Source organism: Pyrgilauda ruficollis, unplaced genomic scaffold (genome assembly GCF_017590135.1).
Source record: "Pyrgilauda ruficollis isolate IOZ18807 unplaced genomic scaffold, ASM1759013v1 scaffold24, whole genome shotgun sequence".
In the NCBI taxonomy this organism is placed as follows: Eukaryota; Metazoa; Chordata; class Aves; order Passeriformes; family Passeridae; genus Pyrgilauda; species Pyrgilauda ruficollis.
The window spans coordinates 12540241-12562647 of record NW_024523648.1 but is presented as its reverse complement, the minus strand read 5'-3'; the positions used below and the strand labels follow the sequence as shown (position 1 = coordinate 12562647).

At 39.7% G+C, this 22407-nt stretch overlaps 1 protein-coding gene across 1 annotated transcript in view; it reads left to right on the top strand.

Moving 5' to 3' along the window:
- AIG1 (androgen induced 1) overlaps nucleotides 1-20403 on the top strand; it is a 123682-nt gene extending 103279 nt beyond the window's left edge. Inside the window, exons 4-6 of the mRNA XM_041470119.1 lie at nucleotides 6930-7045; nucleotides 16601-16764; nucleotides 19762-20403. Coding sequence (XP_041326053.1) covers nucleotides 6930-7045; nucleotides 16601-16764; nucleotides 19762-19799 — 318 coding nt within the window. The 3' untranslated portion in view covers nucleotides 19800-20403. The remainder of the gene's footprint in view (nucleotides 1-6929; nucleotides 7046-16600; nucleotides 16765-19761) is intronic.
- The last annotated feature ends 2004 nt before the right edge of the window (nucleotides 20404-22407 follow it).

The following is a 22407-nucleotide window of genomic DNA, read 5'->3' as shown; positions in this document are numbered from 1 at the left end:
ACAGTTTTTTACTGTTTATCTGTGTCTGGTCCCTACCCTCATCTTGTTTCAAGTCCAAGTGACCAAGATTTTATGTGTCATGTTAAGGTATTAAGGATGGGAGCTGCAAGAAAGCAGCTTGGAGCAGCAGGAGCTGAGATGAAAGAGAGACAGACAGCTCAGAGGGAGGCAATTGAAGAATCCTCCAAAAGCAGAGGGGAACCAGGACAGGGGGTCAATCAGGGTAACAACTGATAGATGCTGAAAGGGCCAAGATGTCTCAGAGCTGTAAACTTGAAGGATTAGATTGGCTTTCATACCAAATTTTTTGTTATTTCTCTATACATGTTTGCTCGTCTTAGGCTAACACCCAGGAATGGAACTGAGGAATGTGATGTGGTTCTTCATTCCTCCATAGCTACCCTACGTGACCTTGAGTGAGGCATGCTGTCTCCATCTTGCCCTTATTCAAAATGAGGATAGGATATCCTGCTCCTACAGATCAGGGCTGCTGTGAGGGTGTTTAGTAACACTTTTGAGGCACTGAAGTGCTTTAGTGATTGGCACTGTGGAAATTCTATAGATAAACACCTATATATAACCTTCCTGACACTAGTACAGTCAGAGGGTGAGATCAGATTGACACTGCTATTTCAATATATAGTATATACTGCATGTGTCTGAAGAAACAAGAACAAAGCTGTCAACGTCAGGTATGTGTAGATAAAGTGATACAAATCCTCTTAAGTCAGGAATGCCATGTGCACTGTGTTTTTCTACAGAAAAAAAAGGAAAAGGGGTAACATTAAAAAGAGGAAGTATTAATTTTCTTTTCAAAGAACTCCACACTCTCATATTGATTGAAAATGGTTATCTTTGGCTCTTGTGTGTTTTGTGGCATTATAAGGTATTGGTCTTTGTTTAGATCATAAAATACTTCTTCCTCCCTCCAACCTACCATAACAATTAGTGAGCCGTCTGTGGCTGCCTTGGAGTGCATCCTGTGCATCAGCATGTCTCATTTAATAGTCATAATTTCTCATTTGTAAGAGGAAAAGTGCTACCAGCACTTTCAGTCTCATAAGGGCTCAGACTCACTCAAGGATTCCAATTTATTATGCACCCAGCTCTGATATCCTGCTGCTCTCTTTATGGATTAGGCTGCCTTGGTAGAAGGTATCATCCTTCAGACAACACATAAATACTCTCTTGCCAGCTGTTCCTTTCTCAGAATTTTCTCAAGGAGTAAATCATAATCATGCCCCTATTTTACTAGTTCCTGATCTGGTTTTCCATGGTACTCTGCTAGGAGCATGCAGAAAAATGAGCTTTATTGCTACTGTTACTCTACAAATGGCAATGACTACAACTGTCGGGATTTTTAGGCCTAGTTGTATTGGTTTCCAGGATGAACACACTAGCAGTGATTTTAAATTGAGGAATAGGCGTAGGTCAGTGTGCTGCTGGTTTCTATTCTCTTTATCTCAAGGTGTTGCACAAACCCCTGAGAGGGAAGAAAGAGTGGCAGATAGACTGTTCCATTCATTTTGACATGGAGCAGCTGTTTAACGTCATAATCTTGTTGTGAGTTCAAGTACAAGAAAAAGGGGAAGGATAACATCCTGCTGATGGAAACTATATTTTATAGGCAAATTTTAAAAGAAAGCAGAGGGAACCAGAAAATGCAGCAGTTTGCACAGAAGGGTGTAAAGAAGGGGGGCACTGCCAGATTTACACCAGCATAAGTCTCAGGCACAGAGGCGGTGTGCTGCAGGGTAGTTTCTCTAGCAGATGTTGAAGCAGCTGTCCTTGCCAGGGCTGAGGCTTTGACATGGACATGGCTTTGGGTGGCAGATGTAGCCCTCCAGGTCCTGGGCTGCACAAGTTCTGTGCGTGAAAACCTATCTGCAGCCTCCTTGTTGCAGGACACACCAGCACTCCCAGGAGGCTCCCAGTCCATCAGTTAAAATGTTGGTTGACATCAAAACTGCAAGGCCTCCTTTCTTGTCACTGGACTTTTGCTGACTCTTAAGGACTTGGGCTGAATGTCATGATGTAGGCCTCAGAAGTGCACAGTATTTCACTGAGCTAAAATGTCCTATACCTTGTAGTTTTCAGTCCGATCAAATTGAGTAATGAGTCACAGTCTGTTGGTTGAAGTGAATTATAATCACAATTTTTGTGATCCTCAGTTTAACCATTCCTACAGAACTTCTGGGAGTTACGTGGGCATCTGAGATGCCTCTGTAGACTGATCTCCTTGTCATAAAGGTAGTTCTGGACAGTCAGTGCAGATCAGGAGGATGACTTGGGAAGACATCACTACCATGTTTATGCTGATTATATCAGGAGGATGACTTGGGAAGACATCACTGCCATGTTTATGCTGATGATACAATACATAAAACAGTCAATTTAGCACCTTTTGAAAAGTTTTAAGATTCTATTTAAAACACAGTTAAGGGAGGGAGAAAAGGCCAAGTAAGGTACTGTTGAAACCAGTGCTATAAAAAGCAGCACTTACTGGTTGAAAGATAAAATATATAATCAGGCTTTCAAGAATGAACACTTAATTGCCTAAAGACTATTACAGAACTCATTGTTAATGTACCTGATTTGCATAATTTTTTTTCCAAGTAACTGTTGCAGAACACACCTACCATGGGGAAGCACAGTCCTCCATCAAAGCTCAGCTTCCCAAGCGAGCACTTGTGGTGCATATTTGTAATGTGATTTTCTGGTCTCAAATGTCATTAGGCACATATATGCCATATGAGGGGAGTGGTACATATTTTCGTAATATCTTTGAAAGAGTTATTAATGAGCAGAGTTTCTCTCAGGATGCTTTGAGAGTGGCTCTAGGAAGTACTCCACCTATGAGATCCCAGGATGGCTTGCTTTATAGTGTGTGCTAATTCAGCTTCATTCACAGGTTGCTTCTTTGGAGTTAGTCTCCAGAGTTTCTTGTGGATCAGATTCTCCATATGATAACCTTCCTGCACATTTCATTCAGGCTCTGTACATTGTGCTCGTTTCTCTGTTTTTTCTAGCAATTGGAGATTTGGCAAGCCATATTTCTTCACCACTTGTTGGTGATGGGTCTGTGGAAAGCAATACCATGTGGTAGACACAAAATAAGAGGAAGTTGCAGCTTTCTACTCTGCTGAGACCAGCACTTCCTAGCAAAAAGGTTTACCAAATCTGCCTTTCCTGCAGCAGGGGCAGGCAGTGAGAGGTCTGAGCAGGGCAGTGCTGTGGCTGGGTAAGGGAGCTTATGGTCAACTCTTCAGTCCACAAAGTGGTCTTGGCAGATGAATCCTTCAGAGAGGGGTGAATAATAGGTCTGAGGGCTGCTGTCTTGGCACTCCAGAGGAAAAAAGGATTTGTGGCTGTGACGACACCTTGCAGCTAGCACCACAGTCACAACTGGAGAAGCTGACAGCATGCATTTTTTTGCAAGTAGATGCAGTTACTGAGCCCTGAAAAACTCAAGTCTAAGAGCTCCTCCTGCTAATGATACAGGGTTTGATATCTCGCCCACTGCTGCCTGGGCTCAGCTGGGGGCTGAGCCTGTGGTCACCACAAAGAATATGTGCAGAAAGGGTTGCCTTCCTGGGACGCTGGAAGTGGTGCTCCCACATCAGTGTGGCCACAACAGTGCTCAGCACAAGTCTTTTGTGTCAGCACAGTCGTACAGGAAAAACTATCTCACAGGGGCAGCTGGTCTCAGTGGGAGAAGATAGGATGTCCAGGTAAAAATACAGTTTTGCTTGTAACTAATTAGTCCATATTAAAAGTACTATATATCAATATAGCATTAATTAGTAGTTCAACATAGTTTACTACTATTATAATATTATACCAGTCATTATACTCGAATTATATATTTGTTCTTTTCTTAAAAACTTTTAATGGTGCAAAATGGCAACTACTGGAAAGCTGTTAGAGCAGCTAATCATCCTTACTATTTAAACCTCCTTGTTGTTTGAACTTCCTCTTTCCTCAGTCTTCTCTGAAGTAAGCAAGCCCCAGGAGATACTTTGGCAAACAAGGCGAGAAATGTGGTTTTGTCCCCCTGCGTGCCAGTCAGTAAAAGGGATCAGTCCCAGAGGTACCAGCCAGGTATGTTTGATCGGCACAGCGTGATCTTTAGGCAGGTCAGGGAAATATCAATGCTATTTTCTCTCTAAGCCTCAGATTCCCACTAGCCTGTTTATTCAGAAATCAGGTGGCAAAAATATTAGAGGATATGAAATCTTGGGCCCCCTGCAGAATACCCAGCCCTGATGGATCCCTCTACAAGCACATTTGACCCCTGATCATCTTCAATATGCTTCAGTGTAGAGTTTTAACTGACACTGTTGGATAGAAGGCATCCCAGACTACAGAATTTCATGTTTTTTAAATCAATGTTTTTGGAGGAGCTGAAATGTAGAGAAAGGAAATTTTGTCTTGGTTGTGGTTTGGTAAAGGATCTGAAGCAGCTTTTTAGAGTGGCACTTTCACAAAAGCATTTTAAACCAATGTTCATACTCCAAATTTGTAAAACTGCAGTGTTTGCATGTAGCATTGACATTCGCTCTAACAGACTGAGATTAAAGTTACATATCTCTGATTTTCTCCTTAGACTTCTAATTCCACTGTACTTTTCATGGGATTTTGTACGGAAATGTTTTAGTGGCACAGCTCATTATCTGCTTTTCTCTCCCCTCTTACATTTAGAGAAGAGCAGAAGTGAGAATTTAGGAAAATAATAACCTATTTTATTATATAAGCACAAGAATTGGGAGGAGAGAAAGGAGAAGAGTATTCAAGATTAAGGCTTGATTGCTGAAATTATTTTAACTACTTTTTAATTGGCAAGCTGTTGAGTTGTTATCATCAATGAGGAACTCATCAACAAGCAGTATCTAAAGCAGTAAACATTTACATGGAGAAACCGAGCTCACAAGCTCTGTAACAATCATCCATAGAGTGTGGAGTTAAAACTAAGTGACTGGATTACAAGAATACATTGTACAAGGAGTATCAAGGGTGGAGTTTGGTATTAATAGTTGTTGTTTTCTTCTGTTTTTCTCTGAATAAGTTATGGGGGCAGGGCAGGGACATCTGCACAGCCTCCAGCTGCTCTGCTTTGGGGGTTCTGCGGAGTGAGGCACTGATCTCTCTCTTCCTGGAGACCTTTTCCATACAGACACAAGATGTGCAGGTGAATCTCCAGGGCTTGCTTTGCTGTCAGTCCCTGATCACGGATTCTGAAGGTCCTCTGCAGCTCATAGACCTCTAATCTAATGGTGGGCACCTTTATAGCAGACCACACTGCTATAAAACATCTCTGCATTCCCTTGATGCTGATTTATATAGTTTAAAGGGATGGGGGTGGAACAAGTTGTTAAAAGATGAAGAAATTGAAAGCTCCCCTAACTGCTGTATTATCTACCTGACATTCTCCAAATGCTAGTCATTAATTACCAATGCCTTGAAAATCAGAGCAGATATCCAATTCAATTATGTTACATCTCTCAGCAGGAGCATTTCCATTATCTTACCATTTTCCATTCAAACCATTCGTCTTTGCAGTTTTTAAAGGCTTAGACCCCACTGTGTTTCTTCTCAGTTTAACCTGTAATCTACACAAACATATTTCTACTCCATGCCTCTCTTATCTGCACGCAGGTGAACATCAGTGTGGGTTTACACTGTAATTATTGTAAACTTAGAAATCCAACCCTCCAGCATCCCCCAGAACTACATGATAGCAGAATGTGGCCAGTGTGTGCCATAACTTTCCTTTCCATCTGATGATGAAACCTTCCCTACTTGGGGAAGGACTGAACTTGCATTAGGACTTAGGCTGCCCTTGCAATCCTTATATCTCCAGGCCTTCTTGTGGAGAGGGCAGAAGAATTCACAGTCAGTCTTACCAAACCCTAGAGCTAACCTCTCAACTGAAGTAATTCCCTTCAGGTGCCAGCAAAAACTTGGCCCCATGGAGGCAAGGCAGGGTATATTTCTGGAGTCACCACTAATGCTGGTCTTAAGTGAGCTGTATATTCAGAAATTATTGGGTTTATTTCCTGGCACATTTGTTCTTTGCTTATGTGTATTTTCATCCTTGCCAGCACTCTGAAATGTAGACATTGAGTGTTGGGGGCAGGCTGGATGCAGTTTTTCACACTGCTGACATTAATTGGATGAACAGGCCTTCTCAGAAGGGGCAGTATAGGGAATGTGTATGGGAAAATAACAAAATAAGGAGTTTCGCAGCTAAATAAAGACAAGTGGCTGAAAATGGTTTTTACAGCTTTGGCTTTCATATGATTCAATTAGGAATCTAAAACTATTTTGTGCAACTGAAAAATTAAGATTCACAACACCTTTCTGAATGTAATTGCTTCTGTCTTGCAGATGGAGGAACAGAGGTATTGATGCTATAATTTGAAAATATGTCCCCTGTTTTCAAGTCCCCAGATTGAGATACATTTAAACCTAATTCTCAGAAGCATTAAATACCTCCATTTATATTCATTCATTTGGCATTGTTTGTACTTAGTCTCTGAAAACCAGATCTATTGCCTTCCAACTAGAATGGTCACAAAAACTGAAGTGACATGGCAGAGATCACAGAGTAACTTCAGGGCCAGACTGGGGTTGGGAACTGTGTCCCTTCATGACAGATTTCCTTTTTACTCACTATCTGCCTTGGATTCCTGAACAAAAGTACATTCTGGTTACTCAGTTTTCCTCTGCTCTCCCAAACAATTGGACATTAGAGAGATGATACTGGTTGGATTATTGATCAATTTTATAGTTACTTTACCTTGTCTTTCTAGCCATCAAGAATTGTCTTCAGGTGTCTGCAATTAAGTTGCTTATTGTAGAATTGAAATTAAAGTATAGAGAACCATTTGTATCACCTGCTTTTCCACATTGTTTTGTTTTTTTTCCAGCACACAACAGTTTTGCCCTTTGTATTAATCGAGATGAGAACAACACATCATCAGTATCCCAGCAGGAGCTGTGGACTGGCTGCAGTGTGCACCTTCGCTGTTGGCTATATTTTATGGTAAGGGCTGTACATGCTGTGTTTTCACATTGTATTGGGGGTTTTGTACTGCTAAATTTGGGCACATATTTCATTATGGATATAATCGCTAACAGATTCACGCCGCATGCCTCGTTTGGTCCAAGACCTGGGCTTTGTCTGGTTTCCCCAGATGCTTATATTTTTAGAAAGTATATGCCAAACCTCACACAACAGGAATTTGTTGAACAATCCCATGTAAGCAGTGGTCTTTCCAAGGGTACATTTTTCAACCTTTTTTCAAGCTAAATGTTTTTCTTGGATCTTAGTTTTATTGCTTGGGGTTTTTGTTCTATCAAATAAAATTGAGACTAGGCAAATGATTTCCTGCATCAGTATTTAAGCAGCAAGAGAAAAGATAGAACACTGTCTTTTTTCTTTACTGGTTCATAAATTCTTTCTGTAAAATTGATTACAGAATAAGTCAGTAATCCAAACACTCTAAAGTTTAAGAAATGCAAATGTTGGTGAGAAATTAAACTAAAACAGAAATAATCTTTCTTATACAACATTAAAATAAGTCTTCAGGCAGTTTCTAATTAAGCACCTGACTTGCATGACAGAGTTAATATACTTTGGTTACCCTAGTATTTATTTTTCACTAAACCTTTGTTTTATTTATATTTCTCCTTTGATGCCATCTATCCTTTATCCTTTCTGCATTTCATGGCCCCCATTTCATATTCTTTCTTTTTACTTCACAACATCTTTCTCTCAGCTGAGAAGGTATTTTCCAAAATTTCTGCCAACCAAGAGAGATAAAACTAATGTGAGAGTAACATGGTCTCGAGGCAGTACTATCACACTGCTTCAACTATGCAATTTGTCCCTTTGATCCAGTGAAAGAGAGGTCATTATTCATACATATCCACACACACTCAGTGATCACACAATGCTGTTAATCCAGCTGAAGTGGGATGTTGTGTCCCAGGACAACAGCCACATTCTGCCATTTGCTTTTATAAACATACATACCCTTCTTAAAAAAGAATAATATTTGTAATTGTAAGATAAGAGCAGCCACATGCAAAAAGGCATATGATTATTCCCTCAGGAAAAAGTGATTATGTTCTTAACCCATATACAGTAATGCTTAACTGTGATAGTTCTTGACCTTCCTCTAATGGTGCGTGGAGACAGATTGGCAGGTACCTATGGCTTGACCTCCTCTGGCTCCTCCTAAAATCATCTAAGTAGACACATGCAATAGTATTTAATGAGAATTTAAAATTGAAACAATCCAGTTATACAAGTGAAAACAAACCAGATGTGTCTTAAAATCTTTTAAGAATCTGTTACAGTATCAGTGTGATGCTCATCTGGCTTGATCCTACCTACTACAGTGCATCTGTATCCTGCAGCTACAAGGTTAAAGAAAATTGTAGGACAAGTAAAGCAGGAGAAGCAGATTCTGCATTAAATAATTACTGCATTAAAATTACCCAGGCACAGACTGTGGTTATCTCCCTTTGCTTTTGCTGTTTATTGGTTTTGCCTACACGTATATTATTTCCAAAACAGATAGGGCTACTCTCAAGTGATTCGCCGTCTTCCAAGTGGTGATTTCTCTTTAAATGAGATGAGACAATCTTAAAAGTTCATCGTGCTAAATTATGCACATTTCTCTTTCTCCTGTTATGGAAGGAGGCCTTTGCAGGTTAGTGGAGGCAAACAAAGTCTACACTGTGCCATCACTTGCAAGTTCTGCATGTCCTCAGCCTGCAGGTGCTATTGAAGACTCTAGCCAAGATGTGCTTGAGGCTCCAAGCCAAATCTTGGTCCCATTACATCAATATGATATATCCTATTCACAGGTTGGAAAAATATACCAGAAAGTATGAAAAGTGAGGAGTTTGTCATCCCTCTCATTCAGGGTGTGGCTTCTTTTCACAGCTTAAATCCACTGTTTTCCTGTTGCCAAGTGACCACATTACAGTAGAGACCTTAATCACTCAGGGAACTTGGAATTGCTGAATTCAGATTTGTTGTCCTTGTTGGCAGCACCCTCAAGGTTAGCACAGTGTATTAAAATGAGACTAGACCTGCAAATTACCTGGGTCCATACAGCCTGGTGGAACTTCCTTTGTACCTAGGGTTGACCGTGGGTCCTGTTCTGAGGCTTACTTTGTGGTTTATGTATTTTTAACTAGAATTTAGGGATCTGCCACTTGAGAATTTGTTATTTTGCCTATTCGATTTTTCCCTCAGCAGAAGTGTTTTCACTGCAACTCTCAGAATAAAGTGAAGACAGCCGCTAATCAGATGTTCTCTATGTTTTGTTCTTGAATTTTGAATTCTCTTCCAATGTCAGCTGAAACTTTCTTACCATCCTACATGTTTTATGTATTGTGTTGCACTTTTTACAGGAAAGGAACATACAGGAGGATGTTGTTTAGGTTTGATTCTGTGAATGCTTTTTTCAACTCCAAGTAGAGGAAAGCTTGTTTTATTTTCTATGTGACTGAATCTGTCATGTATGAAAGAGGTGGTAGAATAGCAAGTGCTTTTTAATGTATAATTGGTAAATCAGAAAACTGGCAAACAATTCTGAGTAGCATCACTGAAACTGAAAGAACATAGCTAAATAACTTGATATCTCCTGAGCATGATTCAGAGATTTGTTTTCTGAGAAACATCCTTTCTTGAAGAGTAAAAGCTTTTTCTGTTTTTCTCTTTATTTTTCTTGCATTCTCTCCCTTCAGTCAAAGAGTTTTTGAGTAGGTACACTTAGCTCATGCACTCTCTGTGAGGAACTGTGCCCAGGCAGAGCATCCACAGACTTACATTGCATGTTGCAGACCATACATGGACTTTCAGGATCGAGGCCATGGGATAAGATGGGAAAAGCCTATTGGCTTTATTTAGCATGGCTTGAAAAGGTTACAGTTTGTATTGAATTGTTAAATCTAGACAGTGCTAAGAAAACCAGAGCATTTGCCAGTACTACCAGAAAATTCTGCCAATGAGTGTATGGAGTTAGTTGTCAAGGAACAGAAAAGAGCCAGAAATGTGTTGCTCCTTGTAACAAGAATGACCTCATGGTAACTAATATCAGAGCCTAATATGTCCCTAAAATAAACTGAGACAAATACGTTTATTTTAAATGGTTTTCTTTTTCCCTCTACTTTTGAGCACTTCAAGACGCCAAAAAACCAGACCCTAAGAATCTGACTCTACTGCTGTAGTCATGCTGGGCTGCATGTTTGGGAGCAAAAGACTTACCTACTTTCTTATAGCTATCTCAAATCCACTAGGAGCTGCCTCCACATGTGCCAAGCTTGGACTTGATTCATTCTCTCATTCTTTTATAAATCTATTTAAAGAGCTTCTAAACTTTGATTTGAAAATAAAGTTTCTCTTGAAGTGACTTCAGGAGAGTTCCTTAGATGCGCTGAGGGAGAGCATTTAGATGGGGTAATTTGCTGAATTCTTCTTGAACAAATTTAAGAAAGGAATGTACACTGAGGATTTGGAATGAATTTGAGATTGATTCTATCAGGCTTGCTGTAGGATTTCTACTAGCGAATCTCCATAGAAGGAGAGGAGGATCAGAAAGAGTAGATGTTGGCACAGACTGCTAGGACAAACCTTGACATTCAGAAGAGAGGGGTGGTGGGTTAAGAGTGTGAAACTTGGTGAGAATTGACAGTCATGTTGATAAAGAAGGACAAGACTGAGAAACCAGAAGGATTTTTGAGGTTGGTGGTGCCAATGGAGCAGGAGAGACACAACAGGGCTTTGCTAAGCTGTGCTGAGGATTTGTATGTAGGAAGGGCATCATGCATGCTTTTGGAAATGAGCACTGGGGATAAAAGTTCAATAAAGATCAGATGAGTCCATGGTTAGAGAAAAAAAAAAAGAGTAAAATGTTCTGGGGTCAAGTAAAAGAAATTAACTAAAATAATGGGATTAAAGAGAAGTGGATAAGGAAACATATGGCTCACAGGTCAGCAGCTTCAAAGCTGAAATCGTGAAAGTAAGTGAGGAATGCTGGGAGAGGGAGAGTGAAACAGACTTTGAAATTGGAGTGGAAGGCTGATGTAGAAGTGGATGATAGATGAGACAACACAGAGAAGGAGAAGAGAGTTGGAGCTGGAGCTGCCCCGAAGAGGAAAGAGTAGGAAGAAACAGAAGCAGCAGAAATAGGCCAGGGGAGGATTAGCGTCCCTTGTACCTGACCCAGAAGGAGGGTGGGAGGGCAGAAGTGCTTTCAGCAAGAGAAGGCTGTATGGATCCCCAGCCTGGTAGGTCTGACAGAGCCATTTTGGACTGTTGCTTTCTGGCTTGCCTCCACCTCCACATCCTCAAATGTTTCAGTCAAAGCAACTGCACAATCACAGATGACATGCATTGGTAATATGTTCTCACTTCCTTGTGCAGCTCCTTAAAATATAGCTCAAGAAGGCATAGCAACCACTACTATATTTAAAATGAAAAATTATTTATCAAAATAGATGACTTCCAGAGATGACAGCACTTTGCAGTGAATCTGTTAAATTTCTGTCATTGTAGCTACCTGTACATAAACACAAATTTCTGCTAAGCTTTGTTCCTCCCAGAGGATGCCAGCACCATGTCATGCTGAGTACATTCTGGATGTGACATTATTTGCAGCTGCAGTTTCTCAGGACTTGTCTGCTTCTGACTGCATAAGCCACTCCACACCAGTAGCATAGTCCTGTGACCCATGTATTCCCATGTAGTCCATCCACTCAGATGAATGGAGAAGAATCCAGCAATAAGAAAATGGAACAAGAAGGGATGATTGCTGTTATTTCCTAAATGATGACTGTTTATTGAACTTACCTTTTAGTCTTTAAAATTCCTAAACTATATACATTCCTGGTGTAAGTGTATTAGGTCTGGCTGGCTCTTAATATAAGAAGCCCAGCATTTTAATATAGCTGAGATCGTAAGAAATCTGATTAGATGCAGAACAAACTCTCCTGTGTTTTTGGGGGGTGTTTTGAAGATGTGTCTCTCATCAATCAGTATTAGAAACCAAAAGTAGAACAAATTTAGTGTGGGTCATTGTGCTCCTGTCCCTGAAAGCACAAGATTGGACCTGCACTACAACCACAAATTATTTGTTTGTTTTGAATGCCTCAGCTGCTCTAAGACCATCACCTTGTTTGGAAGACATTCCACATTTTAATAGCTCTGGGTAAAGTTATCACTCTTGGTGGAAAAGGAAGAGAGTGATCCTGGAAAAGATCATGAAATAAAGGGTACAAAATACCCATGTTCTGTTTGCTAAAGAGTAGCCACTGGGAGCTCCTCTACAGTTTGTCTGGAACCAAGGATTCAGCCTTCCTTTGTGCCAGTCACTGGAAATAATAAGAGCACTGAAGATCTGGGAGAGGATTTGCTGCTGCAAGAAGTAACCAGAAAGGAACTGCTGTTCATAGATGAGAGTTGTCATGTACCCACGCTCCAGGTAGAGCTAATGTCAGATGCTTCAGGAGAGCTTAGCAAACCATTATGAAACAACCAGCTTTCAAGGGGGAGTTTTCTTCCAAAACTTATGTCAAAACGTAGGTGCTTAGATCCTTTGGTCTGGATAGTTTATATACCTTGTACTCTTTAAACTTAGGCATACTTGTGCGCATTCTTATTGCTTGTACAATCTCCTGATTTCACAATCTTGCTAGAGTTGCATGATAGGGCCTAGAGAAGATGGGTGGACTAAGTAGGCTTCCAGACTTTAATACTTCAAAACTTTTTTTAATATCTGTATTTTGGTGATGTATCACTGAAAGGTAGGGTAGAACATTCCAGAGATTAATTAGGTATCATTCAGAAAGATATTTCCATTATCAGATTTGAATTTCTTGTCTCTGAGTTGCATTGAGGTGATTCTTCTGTCACAAGGAAGAGAATTGGAAGCTCTTCACCCATTTTATGTCATGCATTATTATTCTGTGTCCTTTCATTTGCTGCTCTTGAGAAGTTACACAGCCCCTCATCTAGCAGCCCCTTTTTCCAGAACTCATAGTACTGGTTGTTGATGAATACAGATTATGATTAAGGACTCAAGCTGGGCAGGAAATGGGTGGAGACTCTCTCTGAGAGTCCAGACCAGAAAGTGCTGACAAGCTATGATAGCTGAGAGCAGCCACCATGAAGGAACAACCATCTTCTGCAACATCTCCCATTACAAAATTAATGAGGTGTCATGGTTATTAGCTACCATTATACTCACTTGTTGAGCTTGATTCTCCAGGACTAAGGTCTTACACATGCTATTGTTACAGCTGTATCATTTAAACTGACAGAATACACATAAACCACAAGGTTCCAACAAACTTTTGTTCTTAGTTTTCCTCATTAACAAAATATCTATATCCAAAGAAAAAATGTAAATGTATGTTCCCTGCATACTTTTTATTTTCTCCTGATTGCTTTGATAGGAGAGATATACAACATCTACTGTATAGTAGAAGTGAAAACTAGCTACAAAGTCACATTTTTTGACAGATTTGTTAAAAACAAGCAATACTGTGCATTTTCAAATAGCTTTTCCTGATTTCTACACCAACTGGTTGAAAAATTCTAAAAACAACACTTTTTTTTTAACAGACATTTTAATTTGAATACAATGTGTGAATGTTTCTGTTCCTTCTCTTTTTACTGTTTCTAACAAATGGCTAGATGAACTCCCTGACCTGTAACACATTCATTGAAAATATACAGTTATGTCTACATACAGCTGCTACTGTTCCAAATCACAGGGAGGTTCAGGTTAATTTTATCTTCTCAGAAATAGCCAGTCCAGTTTTACTCCTCTTTTTCTCCTTTTTCTCCTTTTCTCCTTTTCCTTTTCTTCTCAGTTTATTTCTATCTAAATGACACATTTTTACACCTGTTCAATAACAAAGTCTTCAATTTGATCTAGATTTTACACTCCTAAGTAAATCTTAATGCATGCTTCCCTGTGCTTACCTAATAATGAGGTTGGATAGGAGTAATGGCTACTGGAGTGGCAACACTGAAGGCATTCATTAACGTTGGCAATCAGCACTCTTGTGTGGAAGCTTTATGCGAATGGTTGATCAGCCCTTTATAGTGCAGCCTCGAGAATGCCTGTATTCCAGCAGGAGCAAACCCACTAGGAATGGCCACCAGGTGAGGTTTCCATGGCAGCAGTTGTCCATTTGCTGCTCCCGTTTGTAGTACAGGCAATGCTGGAGCAGTCAGTGTGTCGCTGCTCAGTGGAGAGGAGGCTAATATTGCTCCACCCCAGCATAGCCAGCAGCGTGCTGCAGCTCATTTTTAGAAGGATCAGGTGAGTTTGTGACTGTTGTCTCCAGAGTGGTGTTTGGTCCCTCTTGTGCTCAAAGCAGTTTTGACAGTGTGGCCACCGTGGGGACAGGCAAACACTGAAGGCACGAGCAGCATCACCACGCAGGGGCTCCTGTGCTGGGCAGCAGGGAGCAGAGTGTGTGAGCTGTCTGCAAAGCCTGAACTAACCAGAGATTGCTGACATGCAGGAGCTCATCAGTGACTCATTGGTTGGACTTAGAAAATGCTTCCTCTTTCTAGCATAAATGTGTTCTAGTAAAAGCCACTTCTACTTGGTTCATGAAGCTGGCTACGTAGATGCTGTTTAGAAAGTCCCTTGAAAAGTCCCTCTGTAAAGGTCCTTTATAATCCTGGGAAGTTTCATCACACCAGAGAAAATAAGTGGAAAAAGAGACTGGCTCTTTTTCAGTCTTTTTCCTTGGAACTTGTTTTACACAGAATGATCATTAGAAAAAAAAAGCAAATGAAAACGGAAAAAAGTAAATGAAACTGAAAATTGTTAGGCAGTAATAGACATTCCCTGCTAAGCAAACCTGGTAGCAGGGGACATCCCACTACCTTCTACCCAACTCTCTCATCTTTTTCTTTCATCAAAAGGAACATGGTGTCCCCTGTTACCATGGGTTATGCAGGAACCCTTCATTTTTTCATAGATAATTTTATCTTGTCAGGTTAATTCTATCACAGAAGAATACTGGGGAAAATAACTGTAAAGTACAGAGATAATTTCCCATATGTGAACTGATTTGGAGAAAGGGGGTTTAATTGCATTTAGATCATGCAGATTAATTTACTGACACATGTAGTTTCCCAAGTGAAGTGTCCAACTGTTAAGGGTTGGGCTGTAATAAAAGCTTTTCCAAGGAGGAGGGAAGCTATGACAACCATGTACATTTCCAGGGTGATTGTTAAACAGGGATTCTGTACTCCCTGTGTGACAGAATTTTATGGTAACAGTTTTCTGTGGACTTCTCTATCTCTGCCCTTTAGGAGCCTTTGACTGTTGATCTAGTGATCAAAAATCTTCCTTAAGCAAATAGAAAAATCAGCAAGTGAATCAAATCATGTGGACATGGAAATCCCCATCTATAAGAGTGTGCAGCTGTTCTAGCTGTGCTTCACTGTGAGCTTTTCACTCAAATTTTCAGGTCACAAAGGAAAAGATTTACATTCTTGAAGAGAACCCAGCAAAGCCCCGGCTTACCTTCACTGAGCACTTTACCCAGTTAGCCTCTGAGAAATCTGCTCAGTTGTTTGCCAATATTTGCCTTTCTTAACTTCCACCTACTGGAATGTATGGGCTTTCTGCTCGCTCTGACTTCACCACTCACTGCATCAGATCTCAACACAAAAGTTTCCCATCAGAGGATACAGGTGTCCACTGCAGCCACACACAGCAAAACCACACACCTGGAGTGCTTCTTCAGGCTGCACTGCAGTAAAGCTGATGGTCTGTCTCTTGAGTTAGTGTACCAACAATGTCCTCTGTAGTTGAATGCTAAAAATCTCTGTGTCACCAGCAAACCACCATCAATTCTTTTCCTTTACTGTATATTGGCTGTGGGGCTGGGCACTACTTTTGAGGTGTGGTTTTGTTTGGTCTTTTAAAAAAAATATATATCTTACCTAGAGAAAAATTACTAGATTCCAAATGATAGCAGGTAACTGAAAGGAGGACCAATCTAAAACACAGTTGCTGAAGAAATTATTCTCTCAAAGAGAATCTAAACCATATGCTTCTGGCAAACCCAAAAACTGATTACCATGTGTAGCGAGGAAAAGCAAAAGAAAAACACAAATGTGTATGAAGTGAAAGCAGGATACTGCAGAAAGCAGAGAGAGATGGTAGGAGAGCCTGTAGAACCCTGAATGCTTTTAGGATAAAGAACCTGCTTGGAACAGAGGCTGCTGCAGTTTCCATCTTTGGCACAAAACAGGGGTTTCCTCGGAAGTATAAGTGAGCAAGGAAATACCTGCCTACATCAGAAATGAAAACGAGCCAACTGCTCATAATAAATTGAAAGCAAAGCAGTAAGAATGTGGGAAATCGGCCATAGTTTCATCATTTGTGATGTCTGTTTGGGATGGATGTCATCCACATGCTCCAGTTCAACTGCAACTTGCAGGCCTTTAAGATAATTGCTTTTGGGTTACAGCAGCTAAGCATACAGGCCAAGCTACTTTTGTAAAAGAGATCTGTAAGAGTCAGTGCTTATTATTTTTGTTTTGTTTCAGGGTGTGCTGGATTCACCACGTTACAGGAGTGTGGGTGTACCCGCTTCTTGAGCACCTCAGCCCAGGTGTCAAAATAATCTTCTTTGCAGCTGTTACCATAATAATTAACGTATTCTACTTGGTGGGAGAAGTCCTGAACAACTACATCTGGGATACACAAAAATGTGAGTATTGTTTTAGGAATATTATCTCGTGAAATACACCATCATGACTTGAGTATGTTTCTCTGAAAGTGTAGAATGTTTTAAGCTGACTAAAACAAAGGAAAATGACAGAAGTTCCACTGAAACATCTTGCTTGCCTGCCCTTAAAAACAGACGGATGAACAGAATGTCTGCTGGAGAGCCTGATGAGCTATGAATATGTATTCTCTTTTATAACTTACAGTACTAATTTAAGAGCTCTTGGCAATTACCTGAGATGTTTACAACCCACTTATTAGCTGATGAACCCATTAAATGCAGCTAGAAAAAAGTATCATTCTGTGTGAATGCCAATAATGGTAGGCTTATACTGAGAAATGAAAATATACTTTTAGTATTTTCAGGTATAAGGTATTGTCTCACCATATAAATTTACTCAGGGAAAATGAACATGTTCTTGTACGTGAAATAACAGGAATGAAATATCACTTTAGTGCAGGGTAAACTTAACTGTGCAGACTCTGATGAGGAGAGGAAAAGGGAAAATAAGACAAACACAAGATTAAAAGTAGGTTCCTTTTATCTATGAAAGATGGTTTTCATTTATCAAATCAAATGAAATAAGCAAGCAACATTCATAATAGCTGCTGTGGCAAATCACAACTGGAGGGAAATAAATTCACATGGTAGTTAATGGCACACACAACTCTCTTTAAAAAGTCCTTTAATACCAGGTAGAATCTAACGCTATAGGCTCAAAGCAGTTTTACTTTCTGTTTGCCCATATTAGCATTCAGGTGTAAAATGCCTTTTTGTTTTTCCTCTAGGACCATCAATCACTGGTCATAGTGTTCAAGACAGGTATTCAGTCCAGTTTGATGTCAAATTCACATTTATTTAACATCTTTAAGTTAATTCAGGAAAGATGTTTCCAAAAAAGGCAGCTGCAAGGAATAATTTCACTTGACCTAAGTCCTGTATGAAGAATAATAGTGTGGTAAAGAATCACATATTCTTAGCAAGTGCATGAATAAGTAGATGGTGGAAAATCTCCTGCACTATTCCAAAGTATACATAACAAAATCCCTGCTCCTTGCAGCCTGCTGTCCTAGAGGAGCTAACTCAGTTTCGTCATTCTCCCAACACCTTTCAAGGTTTACCCTGGCATTATTGTCCTCTCCATCATTTCTTTCATGTAGATAAGGAATATTGATCCCAAGTCCTTTGTGGCTCAAGCACTAGCAAAACAGAAAATGCTGTGAGTCACGTGCTGGTTTGCTGAGCTTGAAACACTTTGCACAAACTTAACCCAAAGTGTGTGGCAGGAACGCCACAAGCAGCAGAGATGTAAAATTATGCCAGTCTGTCACCATGTGAGATCTGGGAAAATATTATTTGAAAACTGTACACTTAAAAGGGGCTTTTGAGCAGTAAGACTGCAAATCAAAACAGTCTGCCATGAGAAGATTTCTGGGGTGAGAAGGGGTTGTTTTGGGTTTGGAGTTTTTTTATTTGCCTCTGGAGATACATTAAATAGAACCTCACTACTGACAAAATGATTTGCAGTTAGTTTTTCCAAGTTAAACCACAAACATGGTAGGGAAGGAAAAATTTGCCCTTTGTACAAGCCAGCGTCTGTCCACAATTTTGAGGATATCTGCATTCCTGCCAAACTATTTGATGCATCTGCAGTAGAGTGCTTCAGAAGAAAGGAAAGAGGTGCTTTCAAAAAGGCAAATAAAACAGCTTTTAAAATTATTGGAGAAATTGCTTCTAGGAGAAAGCAGAAGACATAAGATTGGCTCTGGAGCAACACTGTAAACTGTCTGTAATCTTTTGGTCCCGGTCTCTTGTTTTGGTTGTTAAATCTTCAACTGTGGCTCTCCCGTTACACCGCTGTGCCAGCAACACCCAGGGCCATTGTACTTGGGCTGCCAGCAACATGCAGACCCATTTGTCTTGGTGATGTTTCTTTCTCAAGGCAGCTCTGCAGTTGTGCTTTCTAAGTGCAGATGAATCTTATTGTTTCCCATATTGGAATTCATTAACTATGTTTTAAAGTGATTTACAGTGTACTTACTGCCTGTGCATATATTGCACTAGCAGGTGATTTTACTTGTGACTGCATTTTCCTCTCAGCATTCTCAAGCATTGCTTCTTTTTTGCCTTTGGTTATCACAAGTCCTTCTTTTCCAGCATGCAGCAGGCCTGAAAACCTCCAAAAGAAATATTTGTATTTGAGATGTCTGGCAGAGAGGGCTTAGTCAGAAGAACAATACTTTTGTCAGATACCAGTAGTAATTCATTGTCCAGGAACAGGCATATGAAATAGCTGAATGTTTGCATTGCCAGAAAAAACACAGTCTGCTGCCCGGCCCAGCATAGAAAAGAGACAAGTCCTGCAGTTAGAATAATTTCTTTAAGGAGCTGAACACTCAACTCAGCCCTCGTGATATTACTGAAAGAAATGGCCACTACAAGAAGAGAAAGGCACCCTCTCAGTAGTAATTGTTTATTCATTCTTGTACTTTTGAAAAAGGGAGATGCACCTGCAAATATTTAAAAATCCAATGTTGAAATGGAGAGGGGCTTTCAATTATTGAATTCTGAAACACACTTATTAAAATTTTCTTTCAAACAAAGTTGTTTGCTTAGATTCAGCTATAGTAGCATCTGTTTTAGTTTGCTAGTAGGTAAGCAGAGCACATGAGGGAACTAAGTGTTCCCAGACCCCTGCAGACGTCAAAGGCTGGGCGTGCGGCAGGGGGTCAGGCTGATCTGAAAATGGGAGTGAGGGAGGGAGGATTGTGCAGCTCATTGCTGGACAGAGAGCTGCCATCAGGTGTGCAGCTGCTCTTTTCCTTCACAGCAGGTGAGGTGAAACATGTGAGCAAGTTCAGGAGAAACAACATGAATAAAGGGAAAAGAAAGATTAATGCATTAGAGGAACCTCTCTAAGCAAAGCCTTCCATTGTATTCATTGAGAGGTTTTTAAAAGCTGCTCTCATATGTTTTCAGGTACTGAAGAAGGAAAAGAAAAGCCAAAATTGGAATGAACCATAAGAGGCAACACAGAGGATTGTTTATGGCTGCATGGAAGATTTCTCATCCCCAACAGAGTTTGGCCTGGAGAGGAATCTTTTGGAAAGGAGGAAGTTTCATGGGCCCACTTCTCAGTGCAAGGATATTTTTGGACTTTCTAGGGGGGGGAAATGATTTTAGCTAAGAATAATATTAATGTTTCAACCTTCAATTTCTCCATGCTTGCATGTGACATACACATATAAGATGTATATTTATCTCCAAGGCATTCTCAACATGCATTTCTTGAATCAAATAAGTCATTTAACCATTAAGTCCTTAGATCTTTTTACTTCTGCCAAGAAAAACAATGAGTCCATTCTCTGTACTGTTTGAGAAAAGTTTAACCAGCTAGGTCTAAAACAGGGAAACAAAGCAATCCCATATATTTCAAATTACAGCATAGAAGTTAATTGCATGAATGTATCTACAGAAGAGTTCAGTCTGACTGAAATATTAATGTAACACTATGTAACAGTTGCCTTAAATTTGTTATGTTAATAATTTTACCAGTCCAGTGAAATCTTACTTGCAGTGTTAAGATCTTAAGACCTAAATAAAGATTAAATTATCCTTGCATTTCTGTTATTTCATGCTGATTCTTGAAATGTTAGATGGATTTGATGGCATTTGAATGATACATTTTCAGGTTTTCCAGTGTCAGCTGTAGATGATATCATTTCTACATGAGGATTTTTCTTCTTATTTTCATATTAAAATAACAAATCCTTCATTTTCAAGTTGTAAGTTCTCAATAGGGGGGCTGTATGTGTTGTACAAGAGAGAGCATGTAAGTCTTACCTCAGGAAGGCACATAGTAAATGTTTGAAGTTAAGCGTATGCCTGTTTGTATAAGGAATTCAATTGCAAAATACTAGTGATTGTTTAAGTTTAACATGATTCTGTTTAATTATTAGACAATCAAGAAGTATCTCTAGTAGGCAGAAAAAATTGTCCAGAACTAAAATAAAGTGAACAGAAGAATTTTTGGCAAAAGAATATTTATTAAAAAGTAGCTTTACAATCCAAGTATTGGTATTCATATCACATATTTTTTCATTAGTGTATTCAGTAATTTATTTTAACACATGCAGAGCACTTTTAGTATGTATAGTGTAAATGTGTTTTTAGTAACAGGATTTGTGCAGAGTTTTAATACTGTTTAACAATGTTTCTGTTCTGGAACAGTTCTGGGGAAAACTGATCATTACATGCCTCCACAATACTTTTTAAATGAATGTATGTACACACTATCATACAAAACAGCACAAGTTCAACAATGTGCTTTTTGTTTGTTTCCTTCAAAAATAAGACTCAGTAATGATACTTTGTCTGTCCATTTGCTAGATTATTTTTAACTTGCTGATCAAGAGTTGCAAAGATTTCAAAGCTAAGCAAATGACTAGAAATTTCATGGAAATAAGTGGCCAGATAAAGAAGGAGCTCCTCTAATGATCCTACAGAGGGAGAGGACAGGACACACAAAACCAGTAGAATTTGGAAGCAAATGGCCATAGCCATGTGGCCTTGCATTAAGGATATCATGTTTGGCTGCTCCTGAATTCCCCATTACATGTGCACAATGTTACTTGCAATAGGCTTTTAAAACTCAGGAAGGAAAGTAGGCATGGATTCAGTCATGTTCAGTGAGCTAGGAACTGTTTAAAATCACTGCTTCTGAAAGCTGTGGTAGCACATGAAAACAGTGGTGGACAATGAATGTTCTGGGGGATCTGGCTGTACTTTCCAACAGCAGCAACCGTGGCTTAGGGCAGGAAGCCCAAAGCACAAATACTGTTGACTTTTTGTCATATGAAGAATTTGCATAACCTATACTCTGCTGTTAAGTCTAGGACATTTTTATTTTTTTTAAATTTTATTTCACGGGTATTGTTTCCTTCACAGAATTCCAGAATTCATTCTGATGGAAAGAATGTGTTAAATAAAAATAAGAAGTGCCAAAATGCCACACAGCTGTACCCATTCTGCTAGAGCACACTCTGATCATGTCTGCTGTATATACGGCACCACTGAGTACTGAATGTCTGAGATCTCAAAAACTGACATTGATGGAAAGATTCCTCCTTCTCAGCAAGTTTTGTACCTGCTCAAGATAGGTTGTTCTTTTAATACCATGTCATTATATGCAATATAGGAAATGTAGTAAGAATGTGAAGAGAACAGAGCTGTCAGAGATCAAGATTGCATAGATGAATCCATAGGTAGGTGTCCAAGTGAAAGAAAGCTCCCTTTCAGAGGTATAGCATAGGCATGTTTAAAGTTGTCATCCCTCATATCTCTGAATTTGTGACTATTCCACACCTGAAAAAAATAGACACCAAGCTCAGATCTCAGTTAAGCCCCTGAGGTTGGCAATGTTAGCCAAAGGCAATATATGTGACACAAAACGTGGTGGGTTCCATTTGGTTTAAGAAAATTTATGGTATTCCAAGAAGGTTTGAACTCCATTTGTCTTCTCACATCTCAAAAAGTTCTCCACCTCCTGTGAGCTTTGAATCATCGTACTTAAAGTCAAAAACATTTTAGAGCATTAAATCCAGCCTCTGATGTATGAACCATGAT